A 23,177-nucleotide genomic window follows, 5' to 3' on the forward strand; every position below is an offset into this window, starting at 1 on the left:
ACATATGATGTTGCGTGTCCGCAGTAGTGGCCGCTCAATTTCGGAATTCCAAAATTTTGACAATTAAATCTGGAGGGATTGTTGCCAAAACCTGCTGGGTTCTGAGGTTTGTTTCTAAGTCTCTTGGATCACGGCTACTGAGCAGCTTGATCCGGAGCCAGAGAGGCCATTTGTGGGCGGCAACTCAGGGCCTCATTGGGGCAGGGCGGGTTCCACCCCCATCCTGTGAGGCCATGCGTGTCTCATCACTCCGGGCCCAAACCTGACTGTCCAATGGCCTCTGGAAGATGGCGGCCACCAAGCCGCCAGGGGGAACAGGCCAAGGCACGAAATCTATTCCCACCAGGGTGGCCCAACGCCTGTAACCTACTGTGGGGACCAAATGCATTTCTGCCAAAAGCCGTTGGTTTCCGGTATTTGTTTCTGAGTCTCTGGGATCATGGCCATTAAGCAGTTTGATCAGGAACTGAGAGGCCTTGCCTCCAATTATATAGCTGAGCCGGAGGTGGTTTGTGGGTGTGTCTCCCACATACCTAACTTTTGGCCATTTACTTTCTTGGTAAACTTAGCCCCAAGTTTGGCCAAGTTTGGTGTGTCTCCCACATACCTAACTTTTGGCCATTTACTTTCTTGGTAAACTTATACCCAAGTTTGGGGTCTGACCAAAGGCATAGCAGCAATTTTGGGGTATCTAGAAGTCTGAAGGCATCATCAGGCTGCTGATACACTTTCCTCACAGGTACAGATTGACCTGACGGCACCATACCCCACTTTAGATGGAATTTAAATGAATAAAAGAGTTAAGATGATCTCAATTTTAGTCTGTCTTTTATCATATGTGGTTTTTCAGAAAGTCACGTAAACTCTCTCGGCTTTACTTGATCATTGTAAAATCAGAGTCTTTTCCAGATTTTCCCTCATTATACTTTTTTTTTTTTTTTTTTTGGGCTGCACCCAGTGCTGCTCAGGGGTTACTCCTGGCTCTGCACTTAGGAATTACTTCTGATGGTGCCCCAGGAACCATATGGGATTCTGGGAATTAAACCAGGTTGGCCCCATGCAAGGCAAAAACCCTACCCGCTGTACTATTGCTCTTGCACTCCACACTTTACCGCTTTGAAGTTTAAAACTAGTCTTAAAAAATGAAAAGCTAATCCTAAATAAGATGCTATTAGAAACTTGTGAGATAGCTTAGGATTTTGTTTAATATCAATTTTCACAAGGATAAATTATTAATAATTAAATGCTTTTATGGGTTAAGAGCACAGAAAATTCAAATATAAATCTTAGGTATAGATACAGAAAATTTCTGGTACAAATTCAATAGCAGATTCTCTGAAATGTTTTTCATCTAGTGAAAAAATATTCAGTGTGCTAGATATTTCCAGTGTGTTAGATAAAGAACTAAGCAAACATTTTCTTAATGAATCATGTATCTTATCATCATGAATCTTATCATTAGTTATAACTAATTATTGTTTTATTTCTTAATGTAGGTGAAGAAAGCTGGTCTTGTGGTGGTGAAAAACATGAAAATTGTTGGTCTCCACTGTTCTAGTGAAGAATTACATGCCGGGAAAATTGCTCTTATTAAACATGGGTCACGGTTGAAAAACTGTGATCTTTATTTTTCCCGAAAACCATGTTCTGCATGTTTGAAAATGGTTGTAAATGGTAAGTGCTGGTAAAGCTTAACGGGAGATTGATACCACTGATCCATTACGGTCACTGGTGGTCAGTTGTCTACCTGCCACAGAAGTGCTAAAGACACACATACGCGTCGAAGGACAGTGACAGTGGAAGGAAAAAAGGGAAGTTTGGATTTTTGATCTCTCTCATGATCTACTTCACAAATCCTAGTGTATTTGTGGACCAGTGCTTACCTGCTGCTGAAAGAGGAAACTGGGGTGTATTAAAAATTTAAGAGTTTGTTTGAGCAAAATTGTATTCCGTTCTGGCCCTACCTGAGGCAGCATTTCCAGATAGAAATGCAGGTTAGTTGCTGTCATGTACTTTCCTCTAGGAGAGATGGGCTCTCATCCCGTTTTCCAACATTGTCCTGGTAGGGAGATCCAAGGCTGAACTAGAAGCCCGTTTCAGGGAGAGTTGAAATTGTAGTTGTTGGGGCTGGCAAGATAGTACGGTGGGTAAGGTATTTGACTTGCGTGCAGCTGACCCAGGCTCGATCTCCTTGAGTCTACCAGGGGTGATCCCTGAGCACAAGAGCAGGTATAAGCATAGCCAGGTGTGACCCAAAAAACAAAAGATAGAAAAGGCATTGTTTCTGTTCACTTCCTTCCTGGGAACTGGCTGGCAGTGGTCTTCCAGTGGCTTGCCTATGCTTTGGAAGTGTAACACAAATCATTCCTCTATAACTCTGATCTCTGTTGCACCACCGTTCTCTGTAACCTCTGTGCTCTTAAGATTCTGTTTTGTGACCCAGTAAGTGTACACACTATTTTTCCATTAAAGACATATGGAGGGGTTAGAGGGATAGCACATCGGGCGTTTACCTTGCACGCAGCTGATCCGGGTTCAATTCCCAGCAACCCATATGGCTCCCCATATGGGAGTGATTCCTGAGTGCAGAGCCAGGAGTGACCCCTGTGCATCGCCAGGTGTGACCCAAAAAGAAAACAAGAAAAACAAAGAAAAAGAGGGGCTGGAGTGATATTATAGTAGAAAGGGTGTTTGTCTTACACACAGAAAACCCAGGTTCGATTCCCAGCATCCCATATGGTACCCCCAACACTGCCAGGAGTAATTTCTGAGTGCGTGAGCCAGGAATAACCCTAGAACATCACTGGGAGTGACCCAAAAAGGAAAAAAAAAAGGACATATGGTAACAGAGGGTTGTGGACATTTTTGGTTGTGGTACTATGTAGTAGTTTGTAATCAATACCATAAGTTTTAACATTAATATAATTTCCTAAACTGTAGTTTAAAAAAAATACTTCTGTGAAACTTCTGGCCAAACAAACAGTATACAGGGTAGGCACTTACTGTGCTTGTGGCCTATCCCAATTTGAAACCTAGTACTACGTATGGTTCCTTGAGCATTGCTAGGTGTGGCCCAATCCACTGTAGCACTGTCCTCCCGTTGTTCATCGATTTGCTCGAGTGGGCACCGGTAACATCTCCATTGTGAGACTTGTTACTGTTTTTGGCATATTGAATATGTCACAGGTAACTTGCCAGGCTTCGCCGTGCGGGCGGGATACTCTTAGTAATTTGCTGGGCTCTCTGAGAGGAACGGAGGAATTGAACCCGGGTCGGCCGCTTGCAAGGCAAACACCCTACCTGCTGTGCTATCACTCCAGCCCGGCCCAATCCAAACAAACAAAAATCTTCTTAGAAGCTGTGATTTATTGTGATACTGGGATTTACAATGTGAAATATATATTTGGCCTTCACCCGTTTCCTGACACAGAGCAATTGATCCCCTTAGAATTCCCTGCACAGTAAGAACAATAAAGATGCTCTCTCGTTTTTCATAATAACATCTCTCCATCACACCTGAGGTACTTGCTGGAAAATCCTAAGGATGGAAGCTAGTTACTTTGGTAAACCACTAGAAAATTAGAGTGGGAACTTATAGCTCACCTTTCTGCACCTCTGAGAAAAACAGCAGAGCTAGAATTGGAGCTCACATTATCACTAGTCAGTGATATCATCATGTCATGAAACCTCCCTACAAACTCAAAATGACGGAGAGTGGATATTGGTCAAGTAGTGGAATACAGGGGCCAGGGAGCGTTGCATGCACCCAATCCTGTTTGGTCCCCACCACCCCGTATGGTCCTCCTAGCCTCACTCTCAAGTGATCCCTAAGCCACAGAGAACACGGAGCCAGCAGGAAGCCCTGAGCACCCCAATCCCTGGGCCCCCCAAAACACCCAAGTGGTGGGAAGCACATGCTACGCCCCAGACTGTCCCCAACAGTGGCTTTGGCCCTATTTTTAAAAACCAAAGGGACAGTTTCCGAGAACTTAGAGGGAGGAGAGGCAGACTAACATTGTTCTTTATCCTTTCCCTCAAGGATCTGAAGGCCAAAAATAGCAGTGTAAAAATGAGTGATACAGGCGAGAGAATAATAAATGAGCTCAAAGAGGAAATAGCGATCACCATAGGTCATGAAAACCTGAGACTTAAACTGAGTGTTGGTAAGAAGCACATCACCCCAAGCACTGCTGGGTGTGGCCCCCAAACCAGAGTTGAAGACAAGTGCATTTATTTCTCTGAGATCAGATGCTTTCCGTATACTACAACTGAGGTTCTTAAGCAGGGAAGGAGGAGGGCAGTGATGAGGGGACAGAAAATGCGAGTAGGGCATTGGTGGAAAGCCTTGGCACTTTGGTGCTGATGAGGTGTGATAACTGTACATCACAGTCCTACAGCAATACTGCTGTCAACATGTTACCTAACTAGAATAATCAAGTTTTGTAAGCAGAAGCAGATTTGAGAATCTGGCTGACATCTATTAATCCAGATAATAAATTTGTAAGACTCTAAAACAGTGTGATTTGTCTCAACTAGTTTTTGCTGTTGTTTTGAAAAATATACTTTGTAAACTGTTATGTATAAATAAATATTTAATTTTTTGTTTCAATTTTCCAATAACCTTTAGTATTATTAAATATAAATCAAATGAACAAAAACTCTTTGGGTCCTTATTAATATTTTATGACTCTTGGGGCTGTAGCGATGATGCAGTGTGGGGGGCATTTGCCTTGCATACAGCCGACCCAGGTTCAATCCCCAGCATCATATGTTCCCCACAAGCACCACCAGGAGTAATTCCTGAGTGCAGAGCTAGGAGTAACCCCTGTATCACCTGATGTGACCCAAAAAGAAAAAAAAATTATGACTCAATAAACTAAAATATTTGAGAGCCTCTGTAACATTTGCTAGTAGTACACAAACTTTTTTTTTTTCTAAAGATTATTCGTCCCCTCTCAAATCAGAATGCTTAAATGAAAGATTGGGTATCATAGGAAATGGCTTTCCTTCTCAACAGATGAAAGATGAAATACAACCAGAGGAAACATTTTGATATTAGCTTTGGGTCTTTAAACATTGATTCTTGCAGCGCAAGCCACACAAAGTCAGCCAGAGTAAATAGAGATGTATGCTTGTTCAAAGAAGACGTTTTGGTTCTTCTGTTTCTTTGAATGCAGAACACCCTGTGGACCAGATTTCTTTCATTTCTGAGCACAATCATTAAAAAAGTCTCTCCTGCCTGAAATTACATGAGATACTAGCAAAGGCAACTGTATGTTGTAAAATACTAATTGGAAAACTTGTTTAACACTCTGTAAGCCATCTCATTCAATCCCAAATACAAATTAAATGTTTTTTAAAAATATGTTTTACCTGTTTTTGTTTTCCCTTGTAAGTTGTTCATATCTTTTTCTCCCTTGAAACTGTCAATTCATATGTGCTCTTAATAAATGAAAATATTTTTATATGTTAAAAGTTACTAATTTTTCCTCTGTTGCAATAATTGAAAATGTTCCTTCTAATTTGCTGTTTTATTTTTAATTGTGTTCTTAGATAATTAATATTTCTTCTGCCACTACCACTCCTCCACTGCTCTTTTCACATTTTTAAAGACATTTTGGATAAATAAATACTATTTGATTATGAGGAGGATTATAACTTGTTCAGCCATTTCCCCCATTTGACTTTTTCCCCACTATGTTTTTATATTTTAAACAACACTGCTGTAAATAAATTTATGTGTCAATGTTTTTGGTCTCTATTTAGAATGTTTTCTTATAATAGCTTCCTAGAGAAACGATTCAGAGCACAGATACATCCTTAATGCAGCAGTGAGTTATTTAGACACAAAACTCTGTGAGAGGTTCCCAAACTTATTAGGCCTACTGCACCATTTTCCAAAAAAAAAAAAAGAACATCAGTTGGATTCCCTAGTTGAAGTGCCCCAAACCAGTTGTCTCTGAGGCTACAATGCCTGCTTGAATCATTCTAGGCCACCCCGCTCCTGCCCCACCGTAGGGACTATATTGCCTATCTGGGAAGCTGCTCTAGACCCTAACCTAAACAGTGGCCTGCAACCCCATATAGGACTGTATTCAATATGGGGATGGTTTGAAAATAGATTTCCTTGTGATTTATTAGCAATAAATGTTTGACTTGTATACCTGTTTTACAAAACCTATATAATCTGGGATGGAATAAAAATTTCTCACATGAAAATTTCTCAAGTGCAAAAGATTTTTAAAAGAAATTCTAAATAGTATCAGTTGTCAGTTCTGACCATTCCAAAAACCATCATTTCATTACTTGTAAGACTCTGGTCCAGTCTCAGCTCTAGGCTTTGGGATCACTCATAGCAAAGCCAGTAGAAGCCATCAAAAATATCTTCCATGGTAACAAAGAGCTTCCATGAGCTTTGTAAGGACGTGGCAAACTTATCTTCTCAAGGACTCTAGCGGGTCAATGTATCAGCTGTGCACTCCATGTGGTGTCTGCATAGCTACTCCGCTCTTCATCCTCTCGCCTTCTAGGGAATGGTTGGGCGAATCTGTTCCTATCAAACTTGCTTTACAGACACAGAAATTTGGATTTTATATTCTTTCCATGTGTTGCAAAATAGCTATTTTTGATTTTTCCAAATATTTAGAACTGAAATCTGTTATTAACTAGAAGCTGTGCAGAAACAGAGAATGGACTAAATTTGACCTGTAGCACTGTCCTCCCGTTGTTCATTGATTTGCTCGAGCAGGCCCAGTAACGTCTCAACGTCTGCATTGTGAGACTTGTTGTTACTGTGTTTGGCATATTGATTATGTCACGTGTAGCTTGCCAGGCTTTACCGTGTGGATGAAATACTCTAAGTAGCTTGCTAGGCTCTCCGAGAGGGGCGAAGGAATCAAACCCGGGTCAGTCAGGACAGCTGCATGCAAGGCAAACACCCTACCCCCTGTGCTATCACTCCAGCCCAAATTTGACCTAGGGACATAATTTGCCATCCTCTGGCTGACATCCTCTGGTGACAGAGCTAGATGACTTGCATTATAGGTGACTTGGTAATAGATCTTTATTATATTTGGACTTTAAATCAACATCAAGGATATGGTTGATTTATTAAAAATTTATTATCAGCATGTATCTGATAACTACCTTTTTCTTAAAAATTTCAGCTGGTGTTAACCGAATTTCATACTGGCCTGCTGATCCAGAAATAAGTTTGCTTACCGAGGCTTCCAGTTCCGAAGATGCAAAGTTAGATGCTAAAGCAGTGGAAAGACTGAAGTCAAACAGTCGGGCCCATGTGTGTGTCTTACTGCAGCCTTTGGTGTGTTACATGGTGCAGTTTGTAGAGGAGACCTCTTACAAATGTGACTTTATTCAAAAAATTGCAAAAACACTACCGGATGCTAACGTTGACTTTTATTCTGAATGTAAACAAGAAAGAATAAAAGAGTATGAAATGTTATTTTTGGTTTCAAATGAAGAAATGCATAAACAAATACTGATGACTATAGGTTTGGAGAACCTGTGTGAAAATCCATACTTTAGCAATCTGAGGCAAAGCATGAAAGACCTTGTCCTACTTTTGGCCACAGTAGCTTCCAGTGTGCCCAACTATAAACACTACGGATTTTACTGTGTCAATACCGAGCAGATTAATGAAATTCACAATCAAAGTTTGCCACAAGAAATTGCGAGGCACTGCATGGTTCAGGCCAGGTTATTGGCGTATCGAACTGGTGAGTTATATGCTTAGTTGATAAACTGGGATGGATTGGCGGGGTTGTATTTGTCTCATCAGTGGTAGAGTTCATAAAAGCACAATATTTTTCAATGTAGAGCGCCGATCACTTTTAAAAATGCAACTCGAAAATGAAGGTGTCTCCTCCCACTAAAAAAAAATAAAAGAACTGGGGCTGGAGAGATAGTACAGCAGGTAGGGTGTGTGCCTTGCACGCAGCCAACCTGGGTTCAACTCCCAGCATCCCATATGGTCCCCTGAACACTGTCAGGCATAACTCCTGAGTGCAGAGCCAGGAGTAACCCCTATGCATCGCCGGGTGTGACCCAAAAAGCAAAAAAATAAAAATAAAAAAAATAAAAGAACAAAATAATTGAGTGAAGGTTTTTTATAATAGAATTAAAAAAAAATTCATCCCAAGAAAGAAGAGAAAATCATTCTTTCAGCAAAGGTCTATACACGTGAAGAGGTGTATGCTACATCATAAGCAGTATGTGCTACAGACAGACTCCAGGTTGAAGTAGTATCAGTGGAGGGAATGTTCTCACTGGCCGCACAGCAGAGACACTTAGATACTTTGGTTCTGCTACTGCCACTTGCTCTATGACTCCAAACAACTGTGTTGTATAAAAGTCTGCACTCATGTAATTATCTCAGACTGTGGACTTCATATACATTAGTCCGTTTGCCAAAACCAGCTTTCTTAAAGGGATTTTCCTCCAACCATTATGGAAGGAGAAACTTAAGTGACAGCAGCTGTGGCTTATTCAATAAGTAACTATAATTTAGAAATTTCCCTTAGCTAGTTGTAATGCAGATTCCAGCATGAGTGTTAATCTGGGAGATGTGAACCTGCTCTTCTTACACTTGCACTCAGAACCTTATACAACATGTTATCACACCATGTGTGACGCTGATGTTTCAAGTCATGTAATAAATGCGCCCATCTGTTCTTTAAAGATCTCTAATTTAGCCATTGTTGCCTCACAGTTTTGTGCACAAGGTCGTGCTTTTGCACTTGATAATTTTTTTACTATGATGACTTTGTCAGGAATTCGAACCCCTTAGGCAGTGCCACTCCATGTTACCATGTACTTTTCTGCCCTGCTTGGGGTGAGCCCAAGCCTTCGCCAGTTTCTTCTTTTCACTGAGTGGATAAAGAAGAACCATAAATGTGCCATTTTCTTCTTTTCACTGAGTGGATAAAGAAAAACCATAAATGTGCCAAAACCCTTGGAACCAAATGGAAAGGAATCCAGAATTGTTTGTATTTTAAAAAGCAATTATTAGATATTCTACAACACTTCCGGAGAATTTCGGTAGTTCTTTGTAATCAAATACATTTATATAGATGGAGGAAAAAATATGAATATATACACTTAATATGTTGTCCAGTATGACCACAAAATAGATACATCATATTGCCCAAAAGCCCAAGAAAACTCCATACAAGGGATTCCAGATAAGGAAGTACATACCTGTATACTTCACTGGTGTAAGCTGTGCAATAAGTCCTGAACACCTGCTGTGTCAGGCACATGGCTAGGTGACTCACAATCATGTCCCACTTACCCTGAGCACAGTCGAGGCTGGCCTCTTGCCTTGCACCCATAGGGTCTCAAGTTCACTTCCTGACACCTCCAAAAAAGAGGATACTGGCAAGGTCACTTCCATGGCCAGAAATGTTCTTCCAATAACTCAGGCATTTCACTCATACTATTTAGTTTGAGTTGATAACTTTACTGTATTGATAGTTGAAAAAAAGTAACCCCTCAAATCATTTTATTGAAAAATTAGGCATAAGGTTCGGAGGAATTCTGGGAGCTCAACAGGCCAGAGCACATGCCTGAGAGCAGGAGGCTCATTCTCTGGGACTGCACCCACCACCCTCCTGGAGAAGCCCCTGGGCACCTCCAGATGTGACCTAAACATCAAACAAAATGAATCTGAAGACTCCTTATACTCATACAAAAAATTGAAAGGTGTTTAATAATTAATTTCTGAATGATGAGTAAAGCACCCACTATTTTGAGGTAGACAAAAAAAAAACATGAAGAAATTCGTTTAGATTATGGGGAGAAAGGAGTTAGGAGGATATGAATTCTCTTTCTGGTTTCTGGGTATTTCTGTGTCTTTTGATCCTGTTTTTTATAGCTCTAAGCTGGATGTTAGGCTTTCTCCTCAGCTCAACACTGTTGGAAGGAGGTTGAAGTAACCTGTTTGAAATCATGACTGGATTGTTAGCAAGTGAGAGTGTGCAGCAAATTGGAATGGATGTTTGTGGGAAACGCACATTCCAGTGCCTGGCCCACCTCACTGAAGAGGCTAATTTAGAGAGTCTCCTTCCGAGCCAGAAGTCTGCCTTTTTGGCCAAGTGTCCAGTGGTTTTGGTGCAAGTGTCCTGGAGCCATCCTAGGACAGAGCCTGACCGGCGGTGGAATTGAGAACATGCCTGTGTCGTAGAACCATCAGTTGAGTTCTCTGACTTTGAATCTCAGGAATTGGCTCAATGGTTATAAAGTGACATTACCTTCAAAGATGGACAAGAAAAATCCCTCTGAACGATCAGATCACAGGGGAGTGGAGGGATGACAAAATTACAGACAGGAAAAAATTGTTGAGAAAAGACCTCATTTACCATCTAGCTGTGGGGCTAGGTGAAATCTGCTCCATCAAACACTGATGACATTCTATTCTGGTTCTAAAAAAGACATAACGGAGACGAGACTCCTGTAACTAACTTGAGCAAAGCAGTAGAGCCACATCCTGATGGAAAAAAAAAATCACATTTTTCCCCATCCTGACAAAGTTTAGTCTATCCCCAAACTAAAACAAAAATGTTCCTGAGACTACAGCAACATCATTTAAAAAATTGTCTTAACCGAAAAAAAATTGACTAAATTTGAAGACAAATATGATTATTGTGAATAGTAATATCATATCCAGTAGTTGAGAAACTTTTTATTCCAGTCAGTTCCATCATCCTTTAGAAACATAACCTAGAAGTTGACCTATTGATGAGAAGCAGCGGTATGAGAATCTTACTTGGGGCACTGTCATTTAATGATTTCCACGTAGAGGTCATGAGTGATTGGGCAGTGCCACTGTCAGTGATAACCTAGTTCCCATATTCCATGCTTAAAGGTGTTCATTTGAATGTTTTCCTGTAATTAGCAAAGCAGTCAGGAATTCCTACATTATGTTTTTTTTTAATATATTTTTGTTAACTTGGGGAAAACGTTCTTGAAATGAGCAGATCGTTGCTTTTTTTAATCGAGTCACGTACCATTTATCTTTCAGAGGATCATAAAACAGGAGTGGGGGCCGTCATTTGGGCGGAAGGAAAATCTGTAAGTATTAAAGCAATTCTTCAAGTCTTTAACTTGGATTTTTTTTTTTAACATAGTCAAGTCTCCTGTGCGCTGCATTTTCTTGTCCCACAGACTGATAGTTAATTGGCACATATTACAATGTGTAATCATTTGCACACTCCCTCAGGAAATTTCTGGATACAGTTCTTCACCTAGGCTGGCAGTTCAGTCTAGGCCAGAGGATGTGTTGCTGCTTAGATCTGAGATCTGCGTGGTAATCACCCAGGCCAGTCCAGTGTGTGTGTGTGTGTGTGTGTGTGTGTGTGTGTGTGTATGGGGGGAGTGCTTCGAGAGCTGCCCCCATAAAGGCTCAGGGACGTGGTTTTGGGGATCAAACTGAAATTGATTGTGTGCCCCCTTATCCTCTGTACTGTTTCTCCAGCCATTGCAATTATTTATTAAAAAAAAAAAAAGTTTTCACTAGGGGGCTCTACCTGGCCATGCTATGGGCTTACTTCTGTTTCTCTGCTCATGAATCACTCCTGGAGGGCTTAGAGGACCATATGGGGTGCTGGGAATCAAACCTGGGTGAGCCAAAGGCAAGGTAAGCGCCCTGCCTGCTGTACTGTCTCTCTGGCTCTTTGCAATTATTTTTTTAAAAAATTATGGTGGGAGTCACACCTAGTATGCTCAGGGAGCTCAGATCCAACAATGTTTGGGCACCACCAGGGCTTTACCCAGAGGTGTTTGGGTGGTGGGTGGAGAGGAAGTGGTGCAGGGGATTGAACCCAGGGACTTGCTCTTGCAAGGCTTTTGCTCTAACACTTGAACCACAGGCCAGGCCATGCAGAATGATTTTTATTCATCAGTTACAGTATGAGTCTGTTGATACTGTCATATGAGTAATTAAAGTGAACTTTAATCAGACTTGTAACATATTCCAAACTATCATAAATACCATTTACAAAATACTTTAATAGTTGATAAAACATTCATTTTAAAACCTAATATGCCATTAACCAGGAGAAATAAGTCACTTAAGAAGTTCTCTAATATACACATACAATAGAGGCCCAAAATATTGAATATTAACAGAAAATGTATTTCATCTTTGCTAACTACATCACAACAACACTTTTGGTCCAACTAAGAATGTCTATTCACAGTGTATTTAAGGGGTTGGAGAGTTAATAGGCTAGAGCACATGTTTTGAATGAGGAAACTCTGGGTTCAGTCCAGCATTGCGTGGTCTCCTGAAACCCACTGGGTGCAACCCTGAATACTAAGCTGGGGGTGGACCCTGGGCACTGACAAGTACCACCCCAAAATGGTAAATGGAAATCAGAACCAAAATGTTTAGAATTTCTGATTTGATAACCAGCAGCAAGACACAGAACATGTAAGAAATTGACAATAACTTATTGGGGCCTCAGCAGTACAGTGGGCAGGGTGCTTGCCTTGCACACAGCTGACCTGAGTTTGATGCAAGGCATCCCTTATGGTTCCTGAACATTGCCAGGCATGATCCCTGGACTCAGAGCTAGGAATAAGCCCGGAGCACTGCTGGTCAAGGACCACAAACTAAAAAAGAAAAAGAAAAAACTAAAATTAACAATTATTTATTAGGTACCTGTTTTGGGCAAAATACTCTTGTAGGTGTAGTTTAAAGGATATGAAAGGGTATCAGATATTGTTTCTTTTCCTGACGTTCAAAAAACTAGTTTGGAAAGAGATTCCGAATCAAGTGAAACAATTTGTAAATTAAGCTGGTATTTGATTTGCTAAAACAAAAAGACTGCCTTGAGATTATGTGGTAAGATAATCAGCTTTGTTGAAATTAGCCCCAAGCACAAAGATTTGTAAATCTACAACTGTACCTCATGGTGCTTCACTAATAAAAAAAAAAAAAAAAGAAAGAAATTTAGCTTTGACAAGATGCCACATAAGGAGAGTGTAATTTTGTGGTAGGGTTTTTTTTGTTTGTTTGTTTTGGGGCCACACCTGACGATGCTCAGGAATTACTCCTGACTCTGCGCTCAGGAATCACTTCTGGTGATGCTCAGGAGACCATATGGGGATTGAACCCAGAGCAATGTCAGCACTCTATTGCTCTGGCCTATAATATTGTGGTTTTTGATGGCTCAGTCTATCATAGAAATCTGAGTTTGTTATACAAAGTTTGATACGGTATATAGAAAGAAAATACTTTGCAGGTGCTTCTTCAGAGTGCTGAAAACTAAGCTTTCATGGTTTGTTCCCTGTTGCAGCGGAGTTGTGATGGGACAGGCGCCATGTATTTCATTGGATGCGGCTATAATGCATTTCCTGTTGGGTCTGAGTATGCTGACTTCCCACACATGGATGACAAACAGAAAGACAGAGAGATAAGGAAATTCAGATACATTATCCATGCAGAACAGAATGCTTTGACATTTAGGTAAGAAGTGTATCCGCGTGTAGTTTCTTCAAAACGTAGCAAAAGATTGGTTAAATTGATTTTTCTTTAAGCTGTAATTTACTTCCCTTTATTAAAAGTTCCAAATCCATTCAGAAGCTTTTAGACCCAAGAACCAAGTGGTTCTTCTGGCCTTTAAACATATTGAACAAGTATTTTATATCTATATCTATATCTGTCTTTCAATCTATATAAATAACCCTTTCCTTCTTCTCTTTCCAATATAAAGGTGCTTGAAGTTTGTCTTTAGGATCTTAATACAGATGTAATATTTAAATTTATATAGATACATGAATTTATGAAAATATAGATAGTATTATGAGTCAGATAGCTTTAACATAGTTTTTGTTAGATAATATAACCCATATAACCTCCTCCTAATCATTTCCATAAATCTTTGTCTGGTAGTATCCAAAACTAAGTATTCAACCTGATATGCACAGTTCTGGGGTGGGGTGGGGGGGCTGGGGGGAGACTTCACAGAGCAATGTGAAAACTCCGGCAGCATGGGGCGAGGGACAGGGTGGGAGAGAAAGTTTCCTTTAGGAACTGAATTGAGCTTTGTAGTTGGTCATGCTTTCATGAAAGGAGGACACCCTTGGCTTAGGCCTGGAGACAGTCAAGTCAGCAAATGCGCTGTGTGTGGAAGATCAGTGTCCCGGAGACTCGGGGATGTGGAGCCCGGGGGAAAAGGTTCAGCCAGAGAATAACTCTGGGTTTGGACTTGATTTCATTGGCACATGCCCATTACTGTGGCTTCCGCTGTGGTGTTGGACACACTTGGAGGAAAATAAAATTGTTTCTCTGGTCCAGACAAACAGATTGACTGTGTGATCTGGGTAGATAGAAGGGAGGCTGGTACTAGGATCAACCATCTGGTAGAGGAGTGCAAAATGGAAAACTTGGGAATATTGCCCTGAGACCTACAGATGAGAGGTTTCTTTAGTCCGAGACTATCCAACCATCTGTTATATAAAACTGTCCTGTCTTAGAGTGGGACTAGTGGAACAGTAATTCAAAACTGCACTTTAATTTTAATTTTTCAATTTAGCATGTTTTTTATTAACTATCTGTCAGGCATCAGATAAGCAGGAGGTCTTTGGGCTACCTTAAATAAGTATCTAATGCCAGGTAAATTCTTCAAGAGGTTATTCATTCTGCCCCTGCCATTCAAGCATTATGAAGAGGTTCATTCTTGCTTACAACACAGTGGTTTCTCTCTCTTTTCTTTCTTTTCATTTACTTTATAACTAATAAATTGAACATATTGCCAAATGGTTTAAAATAATTAAGTGAATCTTATTTGAGTTCACTGTCATGTTCAGGTTATATTTTAACATTCTAAATGTTTATATAGTTTTAGTGTTCACTAATTCAGCAAGAATAAAGGTTATCATTATTGTCTATAATGTTAACTTTTTAAGCAGCTGAATTTTTTAGCATTTAAAGATTTATCTAAACTATCTCATCCTTTTGCAAAATACATTCCTGGTATTTTATGCACTTCTGTAGGTGTCAAGAAATTAAACCAGAAGAAAAAAGTATGATTTTTGTGACCAAGTGCCCATGTGATGAGTGTGTGCCTTTGATCAAAGGTGCCGGCATTAAACAGATCTATGCAGGGGACGTGGATGTGGGGAAGAAGAAGGCAGACATCTCATACATGAGATTCGGGGACCTGGAGGGTGTCGGCAAATTTACAGTAAGTAGATACACATTTTCCCCAAGTATACTATTTTATTGTCATTTTATGTGCTGCATATTATGTTAGTGACCCCCACATTTCCAGAGAATTTATGAAAACACATCACTGACTTTATTTTTATGTGTAACCACTTACCTAATTACAATTGTTTAATTTAGAAACTCTGCCTTATAAATTTGCGGTTCTACTAGAATCATGCAAACCTTAAAGATCTTAATTTGTGGGCTCTTGGGTGACATCTGGTGGCTAACAGAAGAAAATCCAGACCCAAATTTTGGCCAAGATGGGAAACACCTAGCTTTAAAAGTACCAAATGACTCCTCCTTGTTCTAGATCTGAAACGTCCAGTTTGGAGTAGCAAAAAAGATAAAATAGCTTAAGATTAGTCACATGTCTGGGACACACATATTTACATGCATGCATGCATGCCATACATTTCTCATGTGAAACATCAGAAAAAAAAAATTAAGAAATTCAATATTTCCTTTAAAAAGTGCCTCAATAGTTAAAACTCAGAATCGTTACTTTTTTTACTTTCTTATATTTAGGTATTTAAAAAGCTTACACAGGGGCTGGAGAGATAGTACAGCAGGTAAGGTACTTAATAAAACGCAGCCAACCTGGGTCTATCCCAGCATCCCCTGTGTTCCCCAAGCATCGTCAGGAGTGATACCTGAGCACAGAGCCAGGAGGAATCCCTGAGTACTGCTGGGATTGCTGTTTATTTGGGCCTTGTTAAAAATATAAATAAAATGTTTGTGCCGTTTTACAGTGGCAGATGAATCCATCAGAAACGGGTTCCCCTGAACAAAATCAGCCTGAAAGCAAAGAGAGTAAGTATTACAAGTCTTCTACAGAGGTTGACTTTTGTGCCGTTAAGAAGAAAAGAGAAGAAAATATACATGTAAATTTTAATAATCAGTGTTGAGAATTGTTTTGACCATACCTAGAGCATATTATTTTCGTAAGTTAGGTTTTCGCCTTCCCTTTTTTCGGCAAACATTTGTGGGTCTGCCGTATGCTGGGTCCAGTAGAAAGTGCTGGTTGTTAATGAGCCCTATAGAATTTTACATAATCATATCCAAGTTGAATTTGTAAACCAATTGTATGAAATAGCAAGCAACAGTGCCTCTCACTAACAAAACCAAAGCTTATTGGGCAGTTAGAAAAATTATGTATAATTCCTAAGCACATAAGACCAAATTATGAAGATATATCCATTCTTATTAGACTTATGCCTCACTCAGATTCCACAGAAAATGATCTGGTTATTGGAATAATAACTATCAGCACAAGAGGCTGCTGAGATGCCTTGAAGTGCTGGAGCACATGCATGCGTGCCCAAGGCCCTAAGGTCCATCCAGGATACGGCAGGGACCCTGATTACCTCCGGCTGTGGATCGTGGGACCGCTGGGACTGACCACCAAAGCATCAGGCCACACCACAGGCAGTATTGCCGGCAGTGACCCTGAGGCACCTGAGCGTAGCTAGATCTTTCCATCTCCCCCAAAAAGAGCAAAAAAAGAAAAAAAAAGCCCTGTAGATGAGTTACTAGTTTGGGGGTTCTTGGTTTGGTTTTGGTTTTGGTTTTTGGTTTTGGGGCCACACCCAGCAATGCACAGAGCTTACTCCTGGCTCTGTTCTCTGGGATCCCTTCTGGCAGGGCTCGGGGGATTGAACCCAGGAATTCAGGTCAGCTGCTTGCAAGGCAAGAACCCTACCCACTATACTATCACTGCACAGCGGAGGGGCGTTTACCTTGCACGCAGCCAACATGGCCGACCCGAGTTCGATTCCTCCGCCCCTCTCGGAGAGCCCGGCAAGCTACTGAGAGTATCTCGCCCGCACGGCAGAGCCTGGCAAGCTACCCGTGACGTATTCGATATGCCAGACACAGTAACAACAAGTCTCACGATGGAGACGTTACTGGGCCCGCTCGAGCAAATCGATGAACAACGGGAGGGCCTTTACCTTTACCTTTACCTTATCACTGGCATAGTAACATACATTAATGCTATTTGAAAGATCGTATAATGCCTTAGGCATACAATTGTGAACAATTCTATGAAATTCTAAGAAATAACAATAGTTATTTCTACAGTCTATGAAATTCTAAGAAAATAACAATAGTTATTTCTACACTGTATTATTTTGTTTATCATCCTCCTCCTCCTCTACCATTTCTTCCTCCTCCTCCTCCTCCTTCTCCTCCTCCTCTACCATTTCCTCCTCCTCCTCCTCCTCCTTCTCCTCCCTGCTTCCTCCTTCCCCTCCCCCCCAGAAGCTTGGCAGCCCCTCTCAGCAATTCTCTGCTAACCAGCTGGTGCTTCAGTATGAGGGTGCTCAGGTCCGGTGGTGCCAGGTTCTATGGGCCACCCTCGTCCTGCTTGGGGTACTCCAGGGCTGGACTGGTGGCGCTTGAGGTCCATGTAGTGCTGAAGAATGAAACGGGGTTAACCTCATGCAAGGCTCATACCTTAACTCCTATACTCTCTCTCTGCCCCTACCATGTTATTTTAAAGTATTATCTATGTTATTTTAAAGTATTTTTCTGTTTAGATTATAGGTAAATGGAAGCTTAGTATAAAGACTAAAAGGTTTTTATTTTATTTACTTTAAAAAGTCAAGAAATATGAAGTTCTTTATGAAAATAACTTCTTTGTAATTATCTTGATTTTTGTGTTCTGAATTAACTTTATTTTTATTTAAATAATAAATCATTTATCTTCAACTTGAAAAAAAAAGGATTTACTCCATCTTTCTTTGTAAAAAACTACCAGATGGGGCTGGAGTGATAGGGCATTTGCCTTGCACACGCCCGACCCAGGTTCGATTCCCAGCATCCTATATGGTCCCCCGAGCACTGCCAGGAGTGATTCCTGAGTGCATGTGCTAGGAGTAACCCCTGTGCATTGCCACATGTGATCCCCCCCCCCCAAAAAAAAAAAAGAAAAAAAAAAACAACTACCAGATGGAGATGCGGAGAGCTGGAGCCGGGCCTTCTATGCAGGGCCCAGGTCCCTACTGTGGCACTTTCAGGTGTATCCCGCCAGAAAAAAAAATTATCAGAGGAGAAAAAAGAAAGAAAAAAAAAAAGTGTGTCTGATTAAAGAATGTAACAATGTTTGAGGAAGCTCAATTAACAATCCTCTGTTGTTAGCAAAAGAACAGAAGAAGCACTATTACAGGATGAATTAATATTAATAAATTTTAATTTTAACTGTGTTAAAATTAAGGCTTTTTAACACAAGATAGCATTAAAAGAGTACAAAGGCAGGTCATGGAATTAGCGGAAATATTCCACCTATGATTAGCAAAAGGTTGTACGCAGGGTTTGTGTTAAAAGGAGACTGAGACTCCGTCCTCTGTGGGGAACGTGAGGCCGGGAGCGGCAACCTGTCTGTTCTTCCAGACACCCAATGGAATGTGGTTTTTGTTTTGCTCTTTTCCTCTTTCCTGGAGCAGGGTATCGCTGGTGAGCTGGGATTGGGTGTTTCCCTTCCCCCCAGGGCAGTTAGGTCAGGCAGGATGGCTTCTGGTGAGTTAGTTTTCCGTGATGGTTTCCCAGGAACTGCATGCTTCTGTCACTGTCACTGTCACTGTCCTCCCATTGTTCATCGGTTTGCTCGAGCAGGCCGAGGAACATTGTGAGACTTGTTACTGTGTTTGGCATATCGAATACATCATGGGTAGCTTGCCAGGCTTTGCTGTGCGGGCGAGATACTCTCGGTAGCTTGCCCGGGCTCTCCGAGAGGGGCAGAGGAATTGAACTCCCGGTTGGCAGTGTTGGCCACGTGCAAGGCAAACACCCTACCTGCTGTGCTATCTATCGCTCCAGCATGCTTCTGTGTATTTCAAAAAGGTTCCTTCTCTAGTCTGAGAATTCCTCCCTCCCTCCCTCCATCCCTCCCTCCTTCCCTTCCCTTTCTTCCTTTTCTTTCTGTTTTCTGGTCACACTCAGGGGTGCTTAGGGCTTACTTCTGGTTCTGCGCTCTGGGATCATTCCCTGTGGGGCTCAGGGAACCTTTTGGGGTGCTCAGATCAAGCCTCATGGACCACATGCAAGGCAAATGTCCTCCCTCCTGTATTCTCTCTCTAGCTCTCGAATTTAGTTTTCTAAAGGTGAGATCCTTTATTTCCTGAGTTGTCTAGAATCTCTTCTCCAACAGTTGAGAATTTTAGGATCAAATGAAATGAAAGTTCCTTTTTACCATAGCATTATTTTGACCTTATCATTTGAATGACTTTATCAAGTACCCATATGTTTGTTTGTTTATTTGTTTGTTTTAATTTTGTTGAATCACTATGAGATAATTACAAGCTTTCATGTTTGGGTTACAATCACACAATGATCAAACACCCGACCCCCCACCAGTGCACATTCCCCACCACCAGTCTCCCCAGTATATCCCCCTTCCCCACCCTCCCCCTGCCTCCATGGCAGACAATATTCCCCATACTCTCTCTCTCTACTTTTGGGCATTATGGTTTACAATACAGATACTGAGAGGAATCGGCCCCGGTAGGAGATGTGTGCTGAAAGTAGGTTATGGACCAAACAAGTACCCATAATGTTTTAAGTCAAGTTTCCCTGACGTATCATTCTTCTTGAACATAGATGGTGTGTTAAGACCCATACTTCTGGATGAAGAACAGCACCAATACAAGAAGCTGTGTCTTGGAAACCACTAAGAAGTCCTGTTTTAATGGCATTGAAGGCCTCAAGGATTTTATTGCACTTTTAAGATGCAGCCTTGTGAACTCACAAGAAAGGATGGATGTTGTGAATAGTCGACAAGAAATTTAAGAACGTTAATTTATTGTTAGCATATGAATGATGTTAATGAAAGTATTTTTATTTTAGATTTATTTATGTCTTCCAGAAAATAGTACCGTGTTCTTTTATTACACTAAATGAGGTGTTATTTAATGAGACCCATTTAATTGTCCACTGGAATTGATTTCTGCTTGTCTTAGCTTTATATTAACCATTTTGATAAAAGTTGACTGGAGGTCAGCTCTCAGCCAGTAGTTATTTACCTTTTAAGAGATTAGGAGAGGGATGGAAAATGCTGCAGGGAATCAAATGATAAACTGGCCAATTTTTAGAGCAAGTATACAGTTCACCAAAAATTCACATTATACCCAAAGCTTTCTAATAATCAGAATTTAGCTAGTTAATAGTAAACCATAAAAATGATGCTGGGAGCACGCTTTCTATCTTAAAAATCTCTTTGAAATAGTTGTTAATTTTTTTTAAATCTTTTGATGTGTAGGGGCTGGAACGATAGCACAGTGGGTAGGACGTTTGCCTTGCACGTGGCCCACCCGGATTCGATTCCCAGCATCCCATATGGTCCCCTGAGCACTGCCAGGAGTAATTCCTGAGTTCAAAGCCAGGAGTTACCCCTGTGCACTTCCGGGTGTGACCCAAAAAGCAAAATAAATATCTTTTGCTCGAGGAAATCGATGAACAACGGGACAACAGTGCAGCGCAGTGCAGATGTGTAGAAATGACTGACTGCCTACGGTGTTATAGTACTAATTTGGAGTATCCATAGGAAGAGAATATTATTCGGAGACAGTATTATTTGATATCACAAACAATGGGCCTCAAATTTGGCTATATTAACAAAGAAGACGTATTTAAAACTAGCCTTTTAAAAATTTCATTCACAAGTGCATGGGCCCGAGTGATAGTACAGCAAGTTGGGTGCTTTCCTAGCTTACAGCTGACCCAGGTTTGATTCCCGGTATCCCATCTTGTCCCCCGAGCACTGCCAGGAGTCATTCCTGAGTGCAGAGCCAAGAGTAAGCCCTGAGCATCTCTGAGTATGACCTAAAAAAAACAAACCCAAAAAATGCTCCCCATGTTCCTTTCATATAATGGTTTTGACTGGAAGGCTTTTTAGAAACGTTTGCAAATCATAAGACCGCTGAAAATCTCGAAAGTACGGTCATTTCAGTCACACCCAAATGACTCCTCATGAGGCCACTCATTATTTTCACACATTGAGATACTTTCAGAAAATGGTTCCAGAGATAAAGGTCTATGTTTCTTCTTTCTCTGACTTGGGGAGGGAGTTGGAGATCTGGGGTAGGAATCCACCCTGTCTCTCGCCCTTCTCAGAGGAGAGACCCGTTGGTTTCTGATGCTGGCCCCTGCCTTCCCATGGCTTTACAGAGTCTCCAAGAAGCCTCACAGGGTGTCCCAGAACTGCACATGGAACCATCTAATGTGGGCCACAGGCCTTGCTTCTGCTTTCCATCTGCTGGACAATTGGATAACTGCTGTGAACATTTGATACGAGATATGCAAGATAGATGAAAAAGAGGAGGAGAAGGAAGACCTGAGAGAAAAGTTCAGACTCATTTGAAAGCCTTTTAAGCTCTAACATTTATTAGGACAACAGAGATTCTCTCCCATAATTGATTTTACATATTAATTACACATGATTCTGTTATTTTTTTCTAAATATGCCTGTTACATTAAATATTTTCTAAATAAGTCAGCTATTCTGGAATACCCTTTTCCTCAAACTGTTGCCAGGATTTAGATTTATATATTAAATTGCAGATTGTTGGGGAGGGCAGAGGATATAAGAAGAGAAATATGCAAGTGGGGAAAATTCTAAAAAAGTCTTTATTTCCATGTCAACAGTGTTAAAATGGTCATAACAGTTACATTTTCCCCTCTGGACAACTGGTCACATGTCAGCACTATTCAAACTCTGCTGTGTAGTTTTAGGAAAAAAAGGTCTATACACATATATGCATAAAATGTTTAAACTGTTGAACCCGGTGCCTGGAAAATTTGGAAGTTCCACACGTCCCTGCTGCCCATTACTGCTGGCCCTGGCCCTGGACGGAGCACGTGCAATGTGGAAGCAGGAGAGTTGCTCCCAGGCCTTGGGGAGCTCACAGCCCTGTGGAAGCTTCGGGAATGATCTGGGGAGGAGGCCCTGTGCCTGCAGCAGGGACATCATCTGGGCGCCTGTTAGAAATGCCAATTCTCTGGGCCCACCCACCCCTGAAGCTGGCCCTGTCCTCTGTCCTAAAGGGCCCTCCATGTGACTCTGATCATCTTCATCTACCTCGTGGATGTCATTCTGGGAACACTGGTGGCACCAAAGAGGACAAAGAATCCAGTGAGTCTTGGAGAAGGACTGCAGGCATCAGTGAGAAGAACCTGAGAATAATAGCGTCCCCCTGGGCGGCCAGAAAGGCCGGTCCCCCAGGAGGAGCCATCTGGACTCAAGTTTCATCATTCACTCTCAGGAAGCTTCAGCCTTAGCCTGAGAAATCGTAGTTGGCACTTCAACAAAAATACAGTGTCCTCCTTGGTTTTAAAGATTTGGGAGGATACTAGGAAGTACTTACTCCATAATTTGGAAAAAATATATCTGCATTACTGCCAGGTGACGATAGGATGAGCCGCTTGAAGGGGGCTGTGCCCAGTCCTGTCCTTTTGAATACCCAGGCATGTTGTGCAGGGCTTTGCACGTGCTGGACAATTGGATAACTGCTGTGAACATTTGATACGAGATACGCAAGATAGATGAAAAAGAGGAGGAGAAGGAAGACCTGAGAGAAAAGTTCAGACTCATTTGAAAGCCTTTTAAGCTCTAACATTTATTAGGAAAACAGAGATTCTCTCCCGTAATTGATTTTACATATTAATTACACATGCTTCTGTTATTTTTTTCTAAATATGCCTGTTACATTAAATTATTACATGTGCTGCTTTCCTTTTCCAACCGGGTTTTCTGTGAGGAGTTCCTTACTGCATCTGAAAATCCTTTTCTCCTGAGTTTTCCATTTTATGCAGGTGGATGGCTTTCGGGCCAACGACAGCAATCTGCATTTGATCAGAGCAAGTGGTATTGAACACCAACTTTTTTTGTTTTAATTTTTATTAGCGAAACACCATGAGGTACAGTTGCAGACTTACAAATTTTTGTGCTTGG

General features: G+C 41.2%; 1 protein-coding gene across 3 annotated transcripts in view; it reads left to right on the forward strand.

The window, feature by feature from the left end:
* The window catches only part of CDADC1 (cytidine and dCMP deaminase domain containing 1), a 40,824-nt gene extending 20,665 nt beyond the window's left edge, over positions 1–20,159 (forward strand). For 2 of the 3 annotated variants that reach the window (XM_056133059.1, XM_056133058.1), the window contains exons 4-10: positions 1,497–1,674; positions 7,167–7,736; positions 11,039–11,088; positions 13,317–13,486; positions 15,017–15,206; positions 15,982–16,042; positions 19,829–20,159. In XM_056133059.1, coding sequence (XP_055989034.1) covers positions 1,497–1,674; positions 7,167–7,736; positions 11,039–11,088; positions 13,317–13,486; positions 15,017–15,206; positions 15,982–16,042; positions 19,829–19,902 — 1,293 coding nt within the window. In that variant the 3' untranslated portion in view covers positions 19,903–20,159. Of the gene's footprint in view, positions 1–1,496; positions 1,675–7,166; positions 7,737–11,038; positions 11,089–13,316; positions 13,487–15,016; positions 15,207–15,757; positions 15,802–15,981; positions 16,043–19,828 lie in introns of those variants that run through there. The other variant, XM_056133060.1, reaches the window with a different exon arrangement.
* The last annotated feature ends 3,018 nt before the right edge of the window (positions 20,160–23,177 follow it).

The sequence above is a fragment of the Sorex fumeus genome, unplaced genomic scaffold (genome assembly GCF_029834395.1).
Source record: "Sorex fumeus unplaced genomic scaffold, SorFum_2.1 ptg000095l, whole genome shotgun sequence".
Classification (NCBI taxonomy): Eukaryota; Metazoa; Chordata; class Mammalia; order Eulipotyphla; family Soricidae; genus Sorex; species Sorex fumeus.